The sequence below is a fragment of the Agelaius tricolor genome, unplaced genomic scaffold (genome assembly GCF_023055355.1).
Source record: "Agelaius tricolor isolate 1412-34295 unplaced genomic scaffold, bAgeTri1.0.p SCAF_4, whole genome shotgun sequence".
Lineage (NCBI taxonomy): Eukaryota > Metazoa > Chordata > Aves > Passeriformes > Icteridae > Agelaius > Agelaius tricolor.
In genome coordinates this window covers 13,912,783-13,930,006 of record NW_027269264.1, presented here as the reverse complement: position 1 = coordinate 13,930,006, position 17,224 = coordinate 13,912,783, and the positions used below count along the sequence as shown (strand labels likewise).

Sequence of the window (17,224 nt, the reverse complement as noted above, 5' to 3'; positions counted from 1 at the left end):
TGAGCAGAAAAGATTTCCTGTGGGCAACTGCAGTTCTTCAAAAGTACCTTAGCTGCTTTGTTGGACATGGAAGAGAAACCTGTGGTTGATGGAGCCTTTAGCAGGGGTTTTACTTCGCTTCTGTCACCCAAATTCAGGCCTGGTGTGGCCAGTGTGCTACATGTAGCACTTGCCCATGCCTTGGGATAAGTTGTAGAAAACAAGGCAGATATTCTCTTTAGCCCCTACCCCAATCTCTGAGAAGGACCTTCCTGGAAATGCTCTGGAGGTCACGTTCTTCTCAGACTCCCAGGGAACAGACTTTCCTGGAGCTCTGAGAGAGACTTCTCTAAAAGGTCAATACAGCACCATTTTACATGCATGGCTTTGTGGTGTTTCAGGACTTTATACAACATGCCTGAGGACAGCCAAAGTTTCCTGGCCAAAAAGAGCATAGCATTGGTTTGACACCTTGTCTTCCAGATTAGACTTTGAAATCAGCCAAACTGAATGCAACAGTTCTGTTTTAGAAGTCTCTGAGGAAAAGTCAACTTGGTCTTCAAGGGTCAAGCCTTACTTATGTCAAAAGGAATGGTCTGTGGTAGAACCTATGGGCTTCAGGGGATTTCTCCCTTGAAAATGACTTTTTTTCTAAAATTTTTGTCAAAGTCTTTGATTGGGGATGGAGCTGTTGGTTCCTCTACATGTCCATCACAGCTAGGTGCTGAAACTACTGGCATCTTGTGCTGGCCCCACAATGAACCTTCCCCACTTACAGAGAGAGGCGCAGGGTTGGTGTTAATAAGCAAAAAATCACAGTATGGTGTTTGGTTGTCAGGTGTTAATCTCCTCCAATCTATCCCTCTGAAGGGAAGGCTAACAAAAGAGCCAGCTTGGGTGGGTGCAAGGCCCTCCTCTCATGGATCACCCTTTCCGGCAGGCAAAGTGTCACCAGCCCTCACTGAAGCCCAGACAACAGCACTCACCCAAAGGCAAGCTGCTATCCCAGCTCAGGGTGCAGCTAGCAGCATAGAACTGGATTCCTTGCCTGGAAGGCTTGGTAGAATTCCTGAAGGCACAATAGGTAAACGAGAATGATCCTGAAGACAACAGTCACACCTCATGGAAAACTCCTCAGATATACATGGTAGCAAACAAGCATTTAAAGAATCAAGCTGAGGGCTGTGTGTGACCAATCACACTTAAAGCTCTTCATAGAATCATGGAATCATAGAATGTTAAGGATTGGAAGGGACCTTCAGGATCATCTAGTCCAAACATCCCCCTGCCATGGGCAGGGACACATCCCACTAGACTGGGTTGCTCAAGACCTTGTCCAGCCTGGCTTTGAACATTGCCAGGGGGCATCCACAACCCCCCTGGGCAACCTGTTCCAGCATCTCACCACCTCCACAGTAAAGAATTTCTTCCCAATAACTAAGCTACACTTCTCGTCTTCCAGTTTTTGTCTGTTATTGTCTACGACTGAACAGCCACGACTTTCGTATCCTGTCTGTGTACGGGAAGTTCTTCAGTCTCCTTGAAAACTTCACGGCCCTTTTCTGGACTTGCTCCAACAACTCCACGTCCTTCCTGTAATGGATCCCAGAGCCGGATGCAGGGTTCCAGGTGGAGCCTCACCAGAGGGGAGCAAAGGGGCAGAATCCCCCCTCTCGCTCTGCTGCCCGCGCTGCTTTGGATGCAGCCCAGATGCTTTCTGGGCTGAGAGCGCACGCTGCTCTTCGACATACCGAGATCAATAAATTGGTTTACACGTAGCCAGCGGACATAGCCCCCACCCTGCCCCTACGCTTTTCCGGGGAAGGAGGGCGGTTCCGCTCCCGTCACCGCGGCCTTCCCGGGCTTGGCACAGGGAGCGCGGGCGTGGCGGTGCGCACCGCCCCCGTGTGGGGCGCGGGTGAGCCGCAGCCGCCCCGCGGCACTGCCGGCGGGAGAGCCCCGAGAACCGGCGGCGCCGCGACTGCGGCCACAGCGCTGCGCCGCGGGAGCGGCGCGGCGGCCAGGAGCCCCCCGGCCGCGGGGCTCCGAGGGCGGGGGGCCGCGGGGCCCCTGGGCGTGCCCTGGCGCGTCGGCGGCGGGCGGCGGTGGGGCCCCGCTCCTCGGCCCCGCGGCCCTCGCGGCGCCATGGGGCCGCTGCTGTGGCTGCTGCTGGTGCACCTGGGCGCGGGCTCAGCGGCGTACGAGGTGTACGTGGATGCCCGGCGAGCCGAGCGGCCCCTGCAGCACTTTTGGAGGAGCACTGGCTTCTGGTAAGCGCGCGCCGCCCGGCTCCGGGCCCCGAGCCGCTGGGCAGAGGCTCCTCGGCCCTCGCCTCGGCCGCATCCCGCCCTCTCGGTCCCCAGGGCGTGCGGACGCTGCCTTCCAGGAGGAAAAGAGGCTCTCCCGGGCTTGCTGCTGTGGGATCAGAGGGCCCTTGCTGCCCCTTATCGCTTAGCCTGGTGCTGGACCAGGTCCACAGTGTAGGGGGGGATGTGGGATGTGGCAGTTAATGTGAACTGGCCAAAAAATAGGCCTTGTCTCCCCTTCTCTGACTTGCTTCCTTACCCCCTCGAGCATGTAAAGTCCCTCTTCTTCCCCAGCACAGTACATGTGTGGATACTCAGAACTCATTTCCCTTTACTCTTCAGTGTTTCCATTGCCAAGGGCCCCTAAAGGGCCCCAGGAAAAACTTCGGAAAGTTCTAGTACTACCAAACAAAAGACTGATAGTTCTAGGAGTTTGTTCTTCTTGACAGACGTTTTCCAGATGCACCACCAGATGAAGCCAGTGGGTCAAGTTGACCCAAGTTAGGGGGAAGGTGGTGACCATGCAGAAATTCCTGTATTCTGGTCGTGCTTTAACTTCTCGGAAAAAGCCTGGTCTTGCTCAACTAATTAGGATTGGAACAGCCTTTAAGTTTAGTGAGACTACCAAAAGCTTCTAGCAGGCATGAAAGCAAGAGATAGTATATTCCACTGCCATGCTTATATCTTACTCTAAAGTGATTATGATCTACTTCATTTAGGCATACAGTGGGTTAATTAACGCTTATGTGGAAAAGAGCTGCAATAGGGATGGAATGAGTATGTGCTTTGTGCACTTCTTTTGTATAAAGCATAAAGGTCCCCTATGAAAAAACTTAAAAGATTTTTCTTTAGGTTTCCAAGGGAGGGGGAACAGAACAGGACCTAAAATACATTCTGATGAAGAGAAACGTTTGGGCTTTCAAGATTTTTTCTTCTTTCATTGTTTCTTTTCTTTTTTCTTTCTTTTTTTTTTTTTTTTTTTTGTTTTAAATTTTTCTTGCAGTATTAGGAAACATTAATGAAAATCTGCCTTAAAAATAGTATGTTTAGCCCATTTAAACTGCAGCCTATGAAACACTCATGGTTTTAATTGTGTGAAAAACTTTGGAAAGCTGCAAACATGTGAAGGAAAGACAGAGTAGCAGTAGCAGAGGCAGAGGCTACCCATGGGTCAGCAGTTACTCTTTTATAATATCTGGCCAATGCTAGTATTTCTGAAAATCCCTTGAAAGCTCATGCAGTGGCACAAGTGAGTTGCAGCTGCTAAAGCTTCTTTTCTGGGCAAGTGCCCAGCTGTGGATCAACAGCTGAGAAAACCTGGGAGCAAGGCTCGAAATTCTTTTAGATGGGCACTTTGCACTCAGAACAGGAAAGGACAGATGCTGAAAGCACCACTAACAGAACCCACCGTTCTGTCAGCTTTCTTTTGTATCCCATCACAGTTTCTGCAAAATTTCTCTCTAACAGGGTGTGAATTTCAGAATGTTTATTCAACATGGACTAAGCAAAAATAATTGTCTTTGCCACTATTGATTGGAAGCCAGTTTGAATTTCGGAGTAGTAGTAAAGCACTCCATCAGAATCTTATAGTTAATGTTGTCCTTATTTACTGGAACAATTAAAAAGATTGAAATGGCTGATACATTTTTAGTAAGAATGGAACTGGTAATTTCTCAGTATCACTTGTGTGACTTCAAACTATCTTATAGAGATGGTTTTTAAGTGTCTTGTATGCTGGTGAAACTGCAGAGAGGGGCTCATGTATACTGGCTGATTTGTAGTAAGCATTATAAATGGATGTGGTTTGTGGAAAGACTTGAACTTTCAGGTAAGTTTGCAGGAGATGGGGTAATAGATCAGCAGTATCTCTGTTGTGTCAAGTTCTTGTCCAGGTGGGGTCAGGCGTTTCTTCCTTTGTACACAGACAGTTAGGCAGTAGGAGATTCATTCAGCAGTGCCTTTGGTGGCGGGATGATTATATGGATGGGTACAGAGTGGGCAGGGATGACTTAAATGACTCTTCCCAGCAGAGTTACAGTCAGCACAAGTCTGGTCAATATCATAGGAGACAGACTACAACAGGCAAGGTGTAGACTACAACCGTTTTTGACTTAAACAGTTTGTATATAGTGTGTAGTTAGAGCACAGGTCATCTCTTGCTGCAGTGTGAAGACACATGCATGTATTTTACCAAGCCAGAGGCACAATGTTGTTTTATCCTTCTTGTCATAAAAATGCTTTATCATTCAGAATGTGCACAATATGAGGAGGCTTAATGAAAGTCCCTAAGGATGCCCAGACCCAGTGAACCATGCAGCATTCTGAGTTGCTGACTTGTGAAGGGTGGGGTTGAGATCTCCATCTTGCAGTGTTTATCTGTGGAGATTGGAATAACAGAAATTTGCCACAGTGTAATGTTAATTTCAGTGGAATAAGTAGATATCAAAGTCAAGTTGATATGATTGTTGCTGTATAGCCCTGAGCCTGTTAAACTGCTTGCAGAATCAAACATAGAAGCCTCAAACTGCACACTCCTGTGCTTTCTAATGCTTAAGGGTTAGCTGAACATGGCTGAAGAATATGAAGGCTCTGAGCATCTAATTCTGCTTCAAAAAAGTGTAGTAGGATCCATAGCAGAGAAAGAATGTATGTCATTGGATGAGCTTTATCAAGAAGGTCGAGCCCGTATTTTTCTTGTGTTAGGCGTCAGCATGTCTGACTTCCACTGTAAAGCCTTAAAGACAGTGAGCTCCTTTATGATTAGTTCCTCAGAGACAAGGCACCTGTCACTCTATGGTTTCCTCTGGCCATGTTGCCTGAGATTGCTGTCTGTGCAGCCGTGACTGCTGGCGGTTTTCCTTTCAGCATGGCACTGAGATGCACCCAGCTTGTATTCTTTGCCAAACAACATGTATAGCCAGTTGGCCCCGAATAACCTGCAACTCCATTTTGCTTTCGGCTCATGTTAGGCAGTGCTCCTCATGCCATGTAGGAACATGAAGGTGGTGTAGGGATGTAGCATAGGAATCTTTGCATGCCCAGTGGAGCTGCTATTTAATATTTCAATATGTTTCTTTTCTGTCCATCTTTTTCTGAAGCCCTCCTTTACCTCACAGCCGTGCTGACCTGTTTGACCTGAGCAACGACCAAGAGCTGAACCTTGCCTACATTTCTTCTGTTCCACATGGTGGCATTGAACAAGTTCGGATTCACTGGTTACTGGAATTAGTTGCTCTTAGGTAAGCATACACCTCAAGTCGAAGTCTAGGAAAATGTGACACATTAAAGGGTCCAACAGGCACTCACTTTGATGTTTATCTTAGCCGAACTGCAAGCTGGGCATATCTTTGCTTCTGTGGAAGTCAGCTAAGTTCCAACAGATGGGAATAATTCTGGAATTTTAAGAGATGAAGAAAGACACAGTTTGTAGAAACTTGAGAATCTGAGGGATTAGAAAGATGGCTTACTTTTTAGTCCTTTAATGTAGGAAGTGTGATACAGTAAAAAAGTCCAACAAAGGTTGATAACAAGCCTAACTTACTGAGAGGTCCAAATGAAAGCTGCGGCTAACCCTTCTGCCTATTTTAGAAGTTACTTTTTGCCTCCTGAAGCCACGTGTGCACTGCATTAATTGACAGGTAGTGAGAATTAAAACAGGCTGGATTTGGGTAATACCAGTTAAATATCCTGTCCAAAAGGTTTTATATACAAAATGGCATTTTTAGTTTTAGGCAAGTATATGTCAGACTTTGGGAGAACACTTGGAATTCATTTCAAGTCCCTTTTAACTCAGCTTGAGCAAATTCATATCAGGATGCCTAGTGGGAGCAGCCAAATAACCAGATGCCTAGAGCAGGAGCAATTGGTCTATGAAGAAAGACAAACCATAAAAACCCCATGAAAAATTGTAATAGCTCTTAAAAGTTGTGCCTGGCCCAGACTCTTGCTGAGCTGAGCACATTTACAGTCCACATTATTGTTGCATCTACTGTCCCAGACACAGAAGAATTGGAATTTACTGCTTTGGGGAAGCAACAGGGATGGAGAGCTCAGGCGCTGAAAATGGCATGTGAGCAGAGGAGTAGGGAGTTTCAAAGTGTGCATTAGGAGCAGAATTTTTCTTTCTCGATATTAGGGTGTGCTTGTGTATGTCAGCTTTTTATGAAGGTGATCATAAGTCCTGCACACAGGTAAGCATTGCGTCAGTACCCCAGGGTGGCCTCTGTTTGTTAATTCATCGGTGAGCATAGCAGGTAACAGGGCTCCTCACTCTCTTCTTTCCCTCTTGAAGTTTCCACTAACACCTTTTCCTGTGGGTGTCTCCCTCTCTCACTGGACTGTGGAATATGTACTCTTGGAGTGAACCAGTGTCAAGGACAACCATCCCTGCTCACCACTTTAGGAGTCCCTGTTTTAGAGGTTTCTCCTGGGAGGTGAGTTGGGTCTTTCAGGTTTCTGTAACCAATTCACATAAGAAAAATCAATGAGTACCTTTGGAAAGAAAGTAGCCACATCTACACTTGGAGCCCGGAATCCCTTTTGGCAGCCTCTCTTAGCTGTGTCATTGTGTTGAATTGGGTGTTCCACATGACTGAAGGAGAGGAATGCATCTGTCATGGATTCTGCTCAGCCTTTGTGGGGACTGAACCACTGAGCATTTAAAAAAAAGTAGGATACAATCCTTGACACAATTGAAATTTTAGGACTGTGGAAACATAGCAATCAATCAAGAAGTCCCCAAAAAAGCTTTAGTGTCTCAAAGGTAGGATTCTACCCTACCAGCCTCAATCTTTAGCCCACCTTTAACATGTAGAATCTAGAAACTGCTACTGTTTAGAACCAAGCTAAAACTTCTCATTTTACAGAAAAATGTTGGTTTGTCAAGGACAAGAAGACATGTAAGTTGTGGGAGGACACCCAGTGGACTAAATGTCAGTACTTTGGGAGGGTGAAGGGGCATAGAGCCTGCAGACAGACATTGGGACTCAAAAAACCAACAGGAGCAGAAATGCAATTCTGAGCAGAGAAGTTGAGTGCTGATGCTTAATTTTGTGCATGTGTAAATCTTTTCCTGAACCAGTGATTTCCAGAAGGATGGAAAGAGGCTTTGAGTGCAACCATCTGAGTGCAGAATTGTGTTGTGTCATGGGGTTGATGAGTAGAGAACACTCCTTGGAATGTAGAGATGGGCACTTGACTGAAGAAGAGCCCTTAGGAAAAACAGAGGACCTCTGTGGAATCTAGCAGATAGAGGCTTTGCTTTTCTTCACAGCTGCCACCATCTGTAAAAAAGGTGCCATAAATGTTTCTGCCAAGAAATAGATGTGCTTAAATAAAAGACTGCCACCTTCCCCTTCTCACTTCTGTAATGGTCTTTCTCATTATGTTTTTTACTCCCCCAATACCAAGTGCATCCCTTTATTTTAATTTTTTCTAGTACAGCAAGCCCTCCCTCTTCATATTTGTCTTTGTTTGGAGTCAGCCCATTATTTTGCCACTTGTGAAAGGATACCACAAGGCCAAATGTTTTCAGATAACTCCTAGTTTTATTTTCCAGCCAGTAGCACACATTTGTCTCTTGGTCTTGGTCTTGTGACACAGGAATATTCATGATTGTGGGGAAATCCAGGATGTCTTTCATGGACTGGACAGTTCCCAGGTTGTTGGTTACCAGTGCCAGTAAATAGAGCTATTTTGACACATTCTGGCCATGCTTCACTAGTCAACAAGACAGGACACTTTGAGCTGAAGACTCCGGCTCTTTGCCCAGTTCCAAGGGACACACACACAGTCTACAATAAGAATCCTTTCCCATTTTTATGTAGCAGTACTACAATCTGTTGAGTACATGATACGTAGTAAATCACAAGGCATCACAGTGAACAAAAATACAGTCAACCTACGTGAAGCATATAACATTTCTTAAAAGGCATATAACAGTTTTTATTTCAATATTAGTATTAACCTAGTTGGAATAACCAGCCTATCCCCAGCTCCTCTTCAAGACATGATAGCTAATTTCTGGTAAATGAGAAGAGAATCAGTAGTTTTTGTTAATTTTCAATTTTCATATCTTTAATCTTAGTATAACTCAGTATAGCAAACATAGATGTACCAGAAAAAGGCTTGCTTTTTTTAGTTACCTTTTACATACTCCTTAGAAATAATTCACAGTCTGCCAGAATCCCTACAACATAGCACTGAAGCTGTTCCATGCTTTGTTTGTCCAACACAGTTGATTGTGAGCCAGCTCTGCCAGTAAAACCAAAACAGGAAATTTTTCTTACAGTTTCTTCTGACCAATAGTTTATTTCTTCATATATAAATTCTAAAGTTTTCCTTTCCTCTTATGTGTAGTGAAGTTTCTTTACTTAGGTATCCTTTGGTACCAACTTAAATGTGGTGAAAAAGAGACTTCCCACTCTTACTTTCTTATCCTCTTCATTATTCTCCAGAGACTCTTGCAAGGATACACCTTCCACTGGAATTTTTTTTTTCTTTTAAAATGAGGTTAATCTAGAGTTAAGGGTATATTTGCATTTTTTTTGTGTTCTATGTTGGTAGCTGGATCCATAAAGCTAGAAAAAGTGTAGGTTGGTAGGATGTTTTATTTGACTTCCAATGACAGCTTGTTTTGGTACAGTGTCCTAAGAGTGTCTATATTGATACTGTCTGGTAGTAATTCTTATCAACCCATTTGCCTTGTTAGGCCCAAAGAGGACTTTAAAAGAGGTATTCCCTGATCAAAGAATGGTTACAAACAAGAGCAGGTACTAAGCAGTTTTTGTCCTTGGGCCCTGCTCACTTCCTTTTAGAACAGAAAGAAGCTCATCATACCAAGTCAGCTATTTAAATAATAATGTGGATTGCTTTATGACAGGAGAATATTGCTAATGGTCAGTCTTTTAATCTCGTGTCAGATGTTTCTGTCAGGTGTTGCAGCTTTGGCAGTACTAACAGTGTGCAGCTGATAGGCTTCCTACGCAATGAGTGCATGAAAACGCCAGCATTGAATAACTTGATACTGTGCTAGTCATAGTCCCTGTGAAGATATTTTTGGTCTTTTGGAAGTGCGCTGCTTTTCCTCTAAGAAAATACTTGTTTCTGAGAGCCAGACAGGCTCTGGAGCACCTAGAGAACCTCAGTTTGACTGTTCTTTCATTCAGTGACCTAAACAATTGAAATAAGTCATATGATATATTGACTTGACTTTTTTTTTAAATGGGATGGCAAAGAAATGGCTTCTGTATATATGGAACCTATTTCTAGAGTCTGTTAGTTTTGAGAGGCACAGCTGTGATAGAATTTCCTTCCATGCTTGGTGGTGTGTGAACCTGACATGAAAAAGGAGAGAGGGTGAGCACAGCTGTCTTACCTTTTGTGCAGATAATTATAAACTTGAGTATGAAACAGAATATTCTGCCCATGCCATGGGCCAGAACACTGCATACTATCTTACAATCAAAATCCAAATCTATTCTTATTTGTGAAGAGAGAGCATACATATACAACAATACAACTATGACTAAAGCATAATGAACAGCAGTTAATGCAAATTATTATAGAAAGTAACCAGCATCAGAAAACATGATCTAGTAGACCTCAAATCAAAGATTAATATGATAGGAAAAAAACACCAAGCAAACAAAACCCCCACAATATCTGTTGTATGTACAAACAGTGGTGTAAGTTTTTCAACATAGAGGGATCCACAAGTTACAAAGCATTGCTCCGTTTACTTGACCCATGTATGTTACTTGTAATACTTCATTAGCATTGCATCAGAGAAGACCAGCCAGGCAGTTCTGACTGATCCATCAATCCCCTTCAAGAAAACTCTCAGATTTACCTTCCCACCCTACCCTTATTTTCTCCTGTTTTTCTTTGAACTCAGGCAGGCATTTGTAGGAAGATAGGGATGTGCTGCATCACAGCTCTGAGGTTTTATGTTTGATGGTCCTTTTGTATCCCTGAATTATAGTTGCATCTGCCCACCAGAGGCAGCTTATTTTACAGGATGGTACAACTAGCTGGGTAGCTGCCTTAACTGGCATTAATTTTTCTTAATGCTGTTTATCCTTTTACTAGTTACAAATTTGCGCATCAGAGTCATTTCTTCCAGCATGATTAGGGGTATCACAGCCTTCAGTAACTAATTACGACAGATTTAATCCAATAGAACGGATGACTCCTGTAACTCCAAAGCCAGCAGTTTTTGAAAATGGTCATTTTGAGAGGAACCCGTGATGGATCATAGTTTCTTCTTCTGTGGCAGATTATGCTATTAAGTGTGTGTGATCAAGGAGGAGAGATATTCTACATTCCACAATACTTTATACATTTTATTTTTATGGAAACAGTGGGGGCTTGTCTAGGAGTGCACCTGGAATGACTGGAAGGAGTAGGGCCTTGCAAGCCACAGTTTAAACAATGATGTATCCAAAATGCCGTATTGATCGCTTTTTGATGGAAGTGGCTTAGCCTTCTTGACACAAACCAGTCATTTAATCACTGGGAGAAAAGCACTGGGCAGGCCTTCCACCACAACAGTCCCCTGACATCCATGTTGGGTCACAAAGGATCATGATATGATGCAAGTCAATCTCAAACAGCCATTGCCTGGATTTTAAAGTGAAGGTGGTGGTCTAACCTTTCCATGCTTGTCCTGGACTGTGTCCCCTGTGGCTGCCCTTTGTAGTATATGACATAAAGTGGAACTCTCTGGGGGGAGTGGCTTTATGCAGCCAACTGTGTGTCTGATTGTTGCAAACTACCCCTCCCTATCTGTCACTTTGTGGCGAATCATCAAGGAAGAGACAGGGTTAAACTGAGCAGTCTGCTGGAAGCTTTTGGTCTTTTGCAAACAGCACAGCATTATGTATACTGTAGAACAGCATTTCCTGCATACATCCAAAATCCTTTCCAAAGTAACCCCCTCTTTTCAGAGAGTCTATCACTGAGGGATTGCAGCAAGCCAGGAGAACAGAAATGTTTAAATTCTTGTAATCTTTCAGGATTTCCTTCAAAGTATTAACTCCAGTGGTGTCCAAAAATGAGATGGAAGAACAATCGACAACAAGGGCTTGGAAATCAATTTGCTTAGGAACTAGTTGCAGAGTGGTTTCTCCAATGCCCAGTCCATTAGCAGTTTTGTGATTTCCCTTTTTCAGATGCTGCTTTTCCTTCTTCTCATATTTCTTCCTCCGAGCAGCTTCTAGGTTAGGATCTAAATTGGTCAATCTGTACAGAGACTTTAGGAAGTAGTTTCTATTTGCATAGTAAAGTGGGGCCTCAAAGCGAAATATTTTGACCTTTGGAACAGTAGAGAGATTTTCATATTCTAAGTCATCCTCATAAAAGCTTGTGTCTTGAATCTGACCAAGCAGGGCTGTCCGTGGCCTCTGGGTCCGAACAATGATGCATAACATGGAGAAAACAATGCCAACCAATAGCCCTATTTCGGTGCTGACCAAGGCAGAGGCAGACATGGTAACTACCCAAACAAGTGTGTCCACCTTATTCACACAGTACCGTGCTGGCACATCTCGGAATTTCCTCAGGGCTCCTCGAAGGCTCACAATGATGATACAAGCCAGGACACACTTCTGCAAGGAGTAGAAGAGGGGTGCCAGGAAGAGCAGCACCAGCAAAACCACCATTGCACTAATTACTCCAGAGATTTGAGTTTGGCAGCCTGTAGATGTTTTGACGAGTGTTTTTGCCAAAGCTGCACTGGTTGCAAAAGAGTGGAAGAAGGAAGGAATGATGTTGCAGAACCCCACAGCAAACATTTCTTGATTGGCTCGGATGGTGTAAGCATATTTCTTTGCAAACATTTCAGAAAGGGATACAGTGAAGACAAAGCTGACTATGGCAAGAGGCAAAGCATCTAGAGCAACTCTGAGCATTAAGTTGAACTCTGGTACCTTTGGAGGGATAAATCCTGTTGGAATAGCTCCAGAAACACTGGATGCATACACTTCATTTAACTTACCATAGTGTGACACCAGTGTTGCCACAACAATAACTACCAGCTCCGTGGGAAGAGGAAATTTCAGTTTATGCTTATACCGATCTCCAATTTCCTTAGCAGTGACCAGCACCACAATACAAATTGCACTTGTGATGACATCACAAAGGTTGGCCTGAGAAATGTTCCGGAAAATGTTAATCCAGGTAATAACCAGCATCCCATGCCCTTGGCTGCGTGGAATTTTTATTCCAATAAGATACTTCACTTGAGCTGTTAAAATGGTTAAGGAAGCACCAGTTGCAAAGCCATCTAGTACGGACTCAGATAGGTACATAGATACAAAACCTAGACGGAAGATCCCCATTAGAACCTGAGAAAACAGAAGAAGGAAAAAAAAAACAACCCATGAGCTGTAACCATTGCTGCAAATAATTAGGTACAGATGAGGGAGAGCTAGCTGGAGGCCAATAGTATTTGGCTATTTCATTCTTGAAACAGGAATTACCCTTTTTTTGTTTCTAGTCTGCTTTTAAAATGTGATTCCTTTTACTGTTGTGGAATGCTGCAAACCCAAGAGGTGAATGAGGAGTTTTAGACAGGGTGGTCAATCAAATATTTGTCTGAAATCACTGAAGTGGCTTGCCTGATTTTTATTCCCCATGCAAAAGAACAGTGGGTCAAAAATACTTCTGTTATACCAAAGTCAATTTTCCTTTTTTCTGTCTTAAAGCAAATAAAGTTAACATGTATGGCCTTTTCCTTGTAAAAAAAACTTGACTGACAACAAATCAGATCCCTACTTTAGCTTTTGCATTAAACAGCTTTTAATTTTAGCCCTGTGGACAGAAGGGAAAATGGAGCGCAGATGGCCCTTGTTGCATGCCTAAAATCACAGGTGTCAGAACAGCTCACAGACTCCACGATTCTGTCCTTAACTAGTTGATTCTTCTTAGATGGTTTTGGAAAGTACAACTTCACAAGGGCATTTTTTTGTTCATATATGTGACCTGAAATTTCTTACTACAACTGAAAGATAGCTAGTTCTTTCTGCAATCATATATATACACGGATACATACATAGTTATGTATGGGATGACGGGATGTGCCCATACACACAGTTAATCGTGAGGTATGTTCATGATGCTTCCTTCTGTACTCTCTTGATATCCTTGTTGACAAGTGTCAAGGAGTCCAGCACAGCCATTGTCTGAAAAGTGGGTTAGTCAGTGTATTTCTCCTCTTGTCCTTTCTTTGAATTATCTTTTGGACACCAGTTTGGTGGAACACAGCACCCCCTACCAAAAAACTGAGCTGCTCATTCTGAACCTGTAGAAGTAGTTGAGTAGGTATACACTTCTATTAAAAATTTCTAGGGAAAAAGTGATTTCTTCATTTTTAAGTACACAGCTATCTGGGAATTTCCTATATCTGTACTGGGCCTCACTGTCCCATGAAAGCAACGAGGCCAAGAAGCAGAAGAGTATCAAAACAATGTTGATGGTCTTCCAGAAGACTCTTGTTTTACCTGTGTTTACTAGCCACTAAGAAAACTGCCTCCCTCATGCTGTCTCTGAGTTGCTTACCATTAGGCTTCCTGGAAAAAACAGTACATTTGAATGAACTGATGATGTATCTCATTGAAAGACAGTCAAGCCAAAGCTTAGGTCATGAAAAAAACTTTAGGAAGTTCATACCTTGCCTCTGGGTGTCAGCAAGCACTTACCTGATACACTCCAGCCATGAATGTCAAGGCTGTAGCAATGCCAATAGCGTAGCACTCTTTCCCACACTCGGCATTTATCCCCGCAATGGTAAGGTTGAAGGCAGTTGTGTTGGACAGATTGTCATTCTGCAGAGAGCCGTCACCTGAGGCTGGTGGGGCATCATCATTCAAGTCAAACCCAGCCAGGAGAAGTTCTCGGTCCACAACTTGTCCCACCATTAAGCTTATCAAGCTGAAAATGCCAACTGAGACGTGACGGGATGTGCCCATTAAGAAATAGATGATGTTGGCAAAGAAAGATGTGTAAAGGCTATAAATGGGCTTCAGACCTGCCAGCAGTGAGTATGCAATTGCTTGAGGCACCAGAATTATCCCAATCACTAACCCAGACATAATATCCCCCCAAATGTACTCTTTGCATCGGTACTTGGGAAGCCATCGCAAAACAGGAAAGAAGTCCATAAGAAAGTTCTTCAGCTTCTGTGGTGTGCAGGAGCAGGTCTTTCTCAGCTTAGCTACCATGATTTCTTTCGTATTAATCTTGACACGAGTCTTTCTTTCCATGAGAAGGCAGGATGAGGTGTTGTTTTCCATTCTGGTAGCCTCAAGTGGCGTTTCCATTTTCCCAGTGCTCACTTCATTTAATGTGTTCCTGCAAAGTGAAGAAAACCTCTGTCAGGTTGCAATTTGTGAAGGTTTTTTTAACACAGTCACTTAAGACTAAAAGTTTGTTCCCAATTTTGCTTTTAAGGAGGCATCATCCCAACAAAAACACTCTCACAAGGCTCCAGTGACACATAAGGCTAAGAAATAAATCTGCCCTTTCTTGCACACATTAAGGAGTACTTTGAGTTGAATCCAGTTTGTTCTAATAAAGAAAAATGGGGTTAAATTAGCCATTTTTTGTTACGACAGAGATTTCCATCATCTGTTCTAAATGTTCTATCATAAAGGTCTTTGTAACCAGAAGTAGGACTTGATGGTGTGAAATAAACGTGTGCTAGTGAGGTGGGTCATAGTGTTTCTGTACAGTGAGTACATCTTGTAATCATTGATTAGTAACTCTCGTGGGGTATGATCTGTCACTGCAGTTGTCAATGCAGAAGAGAAAAACATTCCTGATAGGACCTGTAAAACAAAGTTTTCTGGAGAGCAGAGCAGCAGTTTAGTCTAACAGAAAAGATATGTACATAAACAATTGAGTCTGTCGACTCTTTGTAGCTGCTACATAACATTAACTTGTTGAATTGTAGATTGTTTCGATGTGCAGCTTCTGGTAATAAATGCCTCCTCACAAATACCACCACATTGGTAACATACAGACCAAGCACCATGACGTTACCACATTGGAAGAGTGCTACATGTTATTATTTTCAGGTTTAAACCCATAGTTACCCAACTTTGGTAACTATTCCAGTAATGAGATACAACAAATAATTATGTGTACAACAGAACAAACACAGCAGTGTTTCCTATGGTTCTGATTGTTTTCTAGTATGTGATGGCTGGGATAATTTGTATTCCCCTGATGGGGGGCTTTTGATGTCTCTTGCCTCAATGGACACAACTGTTTTCACCAAACTTGACTTCTGCATTTTTACTCAATAGTCAAATTAAATTGAAATTAGCTTAGTGAATTGATAAGTAATTTTGGGGTAGGTGGGAACATGACTAAGAGGCAAAACATGCAAATGTCCTAACTTACATAGATAGAAAAATTAAATAGGAACACACAGATGGAAAATGTTAAACAGGCTATGCCAAGTGGCAAATCTTTTCTGGTTAGCAGTAGAGAGAAAGAAGAGACTTCCATGTGAGGATGCCCATATAAGAGTAGTGGAAAATAAGGAGTGCCTCGTACTGATCTAGATGAAGATACTGTGTCCCAAATACAACAGTATGCAGAACTTTTAGGAAAGCAGACCTTCTCTAGGCTCAGCCTCTCCCAGTGTCATTAACAGCCAGGATTTCTGCATCAGAGCTATTTGGTGCCAGGAGTGACATTACCATAGTGTCAAAGCTTGTCTTCACTTACAAGTTAAAGTTGTTTCTTTCTTTTTTTAGTGTTTAGAGACAGACTCTGTACCATCAGTTTCATAAAACTTGAAGTAAACTTACTGGCGCAGTATTCTGTTGGTAAATTTTAGTGGTTTAAACAATTAATACATAGTTTAGATGCTACTGACAGTAGCATCTCAGTAAATTTAATGGGGTTTTTTGTGGTTAACAAGAACATTATGATTTGTTGATGTTAGGTAATAGCCTGTTAAAGTGTAGAATTCTGAATTTAGAGAAAGCTTTAATGAGTCCAACTGGAAACATAATAGAAAAGCAAAAGAACAGATTAGCAATAGCCTGTAAGCCTTTGTCTGGAGCAGTCCAAACTGAGAGTGGCTTATCTTTTGTCTATCCTGCTTAGAAATAGTTTTCAAGATTTTAATGATTATGTTTTGCCACCAGATTGAAAATAATAAGAAGATGATTATATATCTGTAACTAGAGCAGAAATTTTAAACAAGTTCCCAGGTATTATGATACAGCATAGAGATAAATGATACAGCATGATTTCTAAGGCTATGCAAAGTTTAACCACAATTCAAAGCAGGATCTTCAGGTGTTATAGGTAATTTATAACTTGGTAAAAGGCAGAGTAGTGATTCTTGCTAGAATGTGTGGACTGATTGTCCAAGTTGAAAAGAAACTGCATAGCAGTCTAAACATATGTTTAAAAATTAGTACAGTTTTATCCATCCCAATTTCATAAATCCATTTTAGCTCCCATTGTATACATTTCTTTGTAAGTTTATTTCCATCATAAGGAAACACTAATTACAACTTAATATAATTATTTATAAAGATCCATGTCCATTCTTTATCAATGCTAAGTTTACTTTAGACCCTAATGTACTGCACAGTTACGCTAGCCAAGATCTGCTTGGACAGGAAAATAGGTTGGATCTAGTCTTTGTTAGAATGCAAAGGTGACAGAAAAGATAAATGAAGTTGCAACACCAGGTGAAGTACTTAAGAGCATACGAATAAAGTTTACCAAATAGAGAATGCTAGCAAGTGTAATAAAGATGCTAATTTTTAAAAGACAAAATCCCAATACTTCCTGTCTTACCTAAATTAGTTTGGAGAATGACACGCTTGTGCATCAGGACAGCAAGTCCTTATTTAAATGCCACTCACTTCTTACAGTCTAGTGAATTCAGCCAGCCAGGAAATAAGTATTGTGCCCTT

The 17,224-nt window shown here is 42.5% G+C and overlaps 2 protein-coding genes across 9 annotated transcripts in view; one reads left to right on the top strand and one right to left on the bottom strand.

The window, feature by feature from the left end:
* The first annotated feature begins 1,854 nt into the window (after window positions 1-1,854).
* Window positions 1,855-17,224, top strand: part of IDUA (alpha-L-iduronidase) — a 46,265-nt gene continuing 30,895 nt past the window's right edge. The window contains exons 1-2 of one of the 2 annotated variants that reach the window (XM_071424650.1): window positions 1,855-2,249; window positions 5,402-5,524. In XM_071424650.1, coding sequence (XP_071280751.1) covers window positions 2,125-2,249; window positions 5,402-5,524 — 248 coding nt within the window. In that variant the 5' untranslated portion in view covers window positions 1,855-2,124. Of the gene's footprint in view, window positions 2,250-5,383; window positions 5,525-17,224 lie in introns of both variants that reach the window. The other variant, XM_071424649.1, reaches the window with a different exon arrangement.
* SLC26A1 (solute carrier family 26 member 1) overlaps window positions 7,810-17,224 on the bottom strand; it is a 37,483-nt gene continuing 28,068 nt past the window's right edge. For all 7 annotated transcript variants that reach the window (XM_071424641.1, XM_071424643.1, XM_071424644.1 and 4 more), the window contains 2 exons: window positions 13,982-14,633; window positions 7,810-12,628 (listed from right to left, as the gene is read on the bottom strand). In XM_071424641.1, the coding sequence (XP_071280742.1) occupies window positions 11,108-12,628; window positions 13,982-14,633 (2,173 nt within the window). In that variant the 3' untranslated portion in view covers window positions 7,810-11,107. The remainder of the gene's footprint in view (window positions 12,629-13,981; window positions 14,634-17,224) is intronic.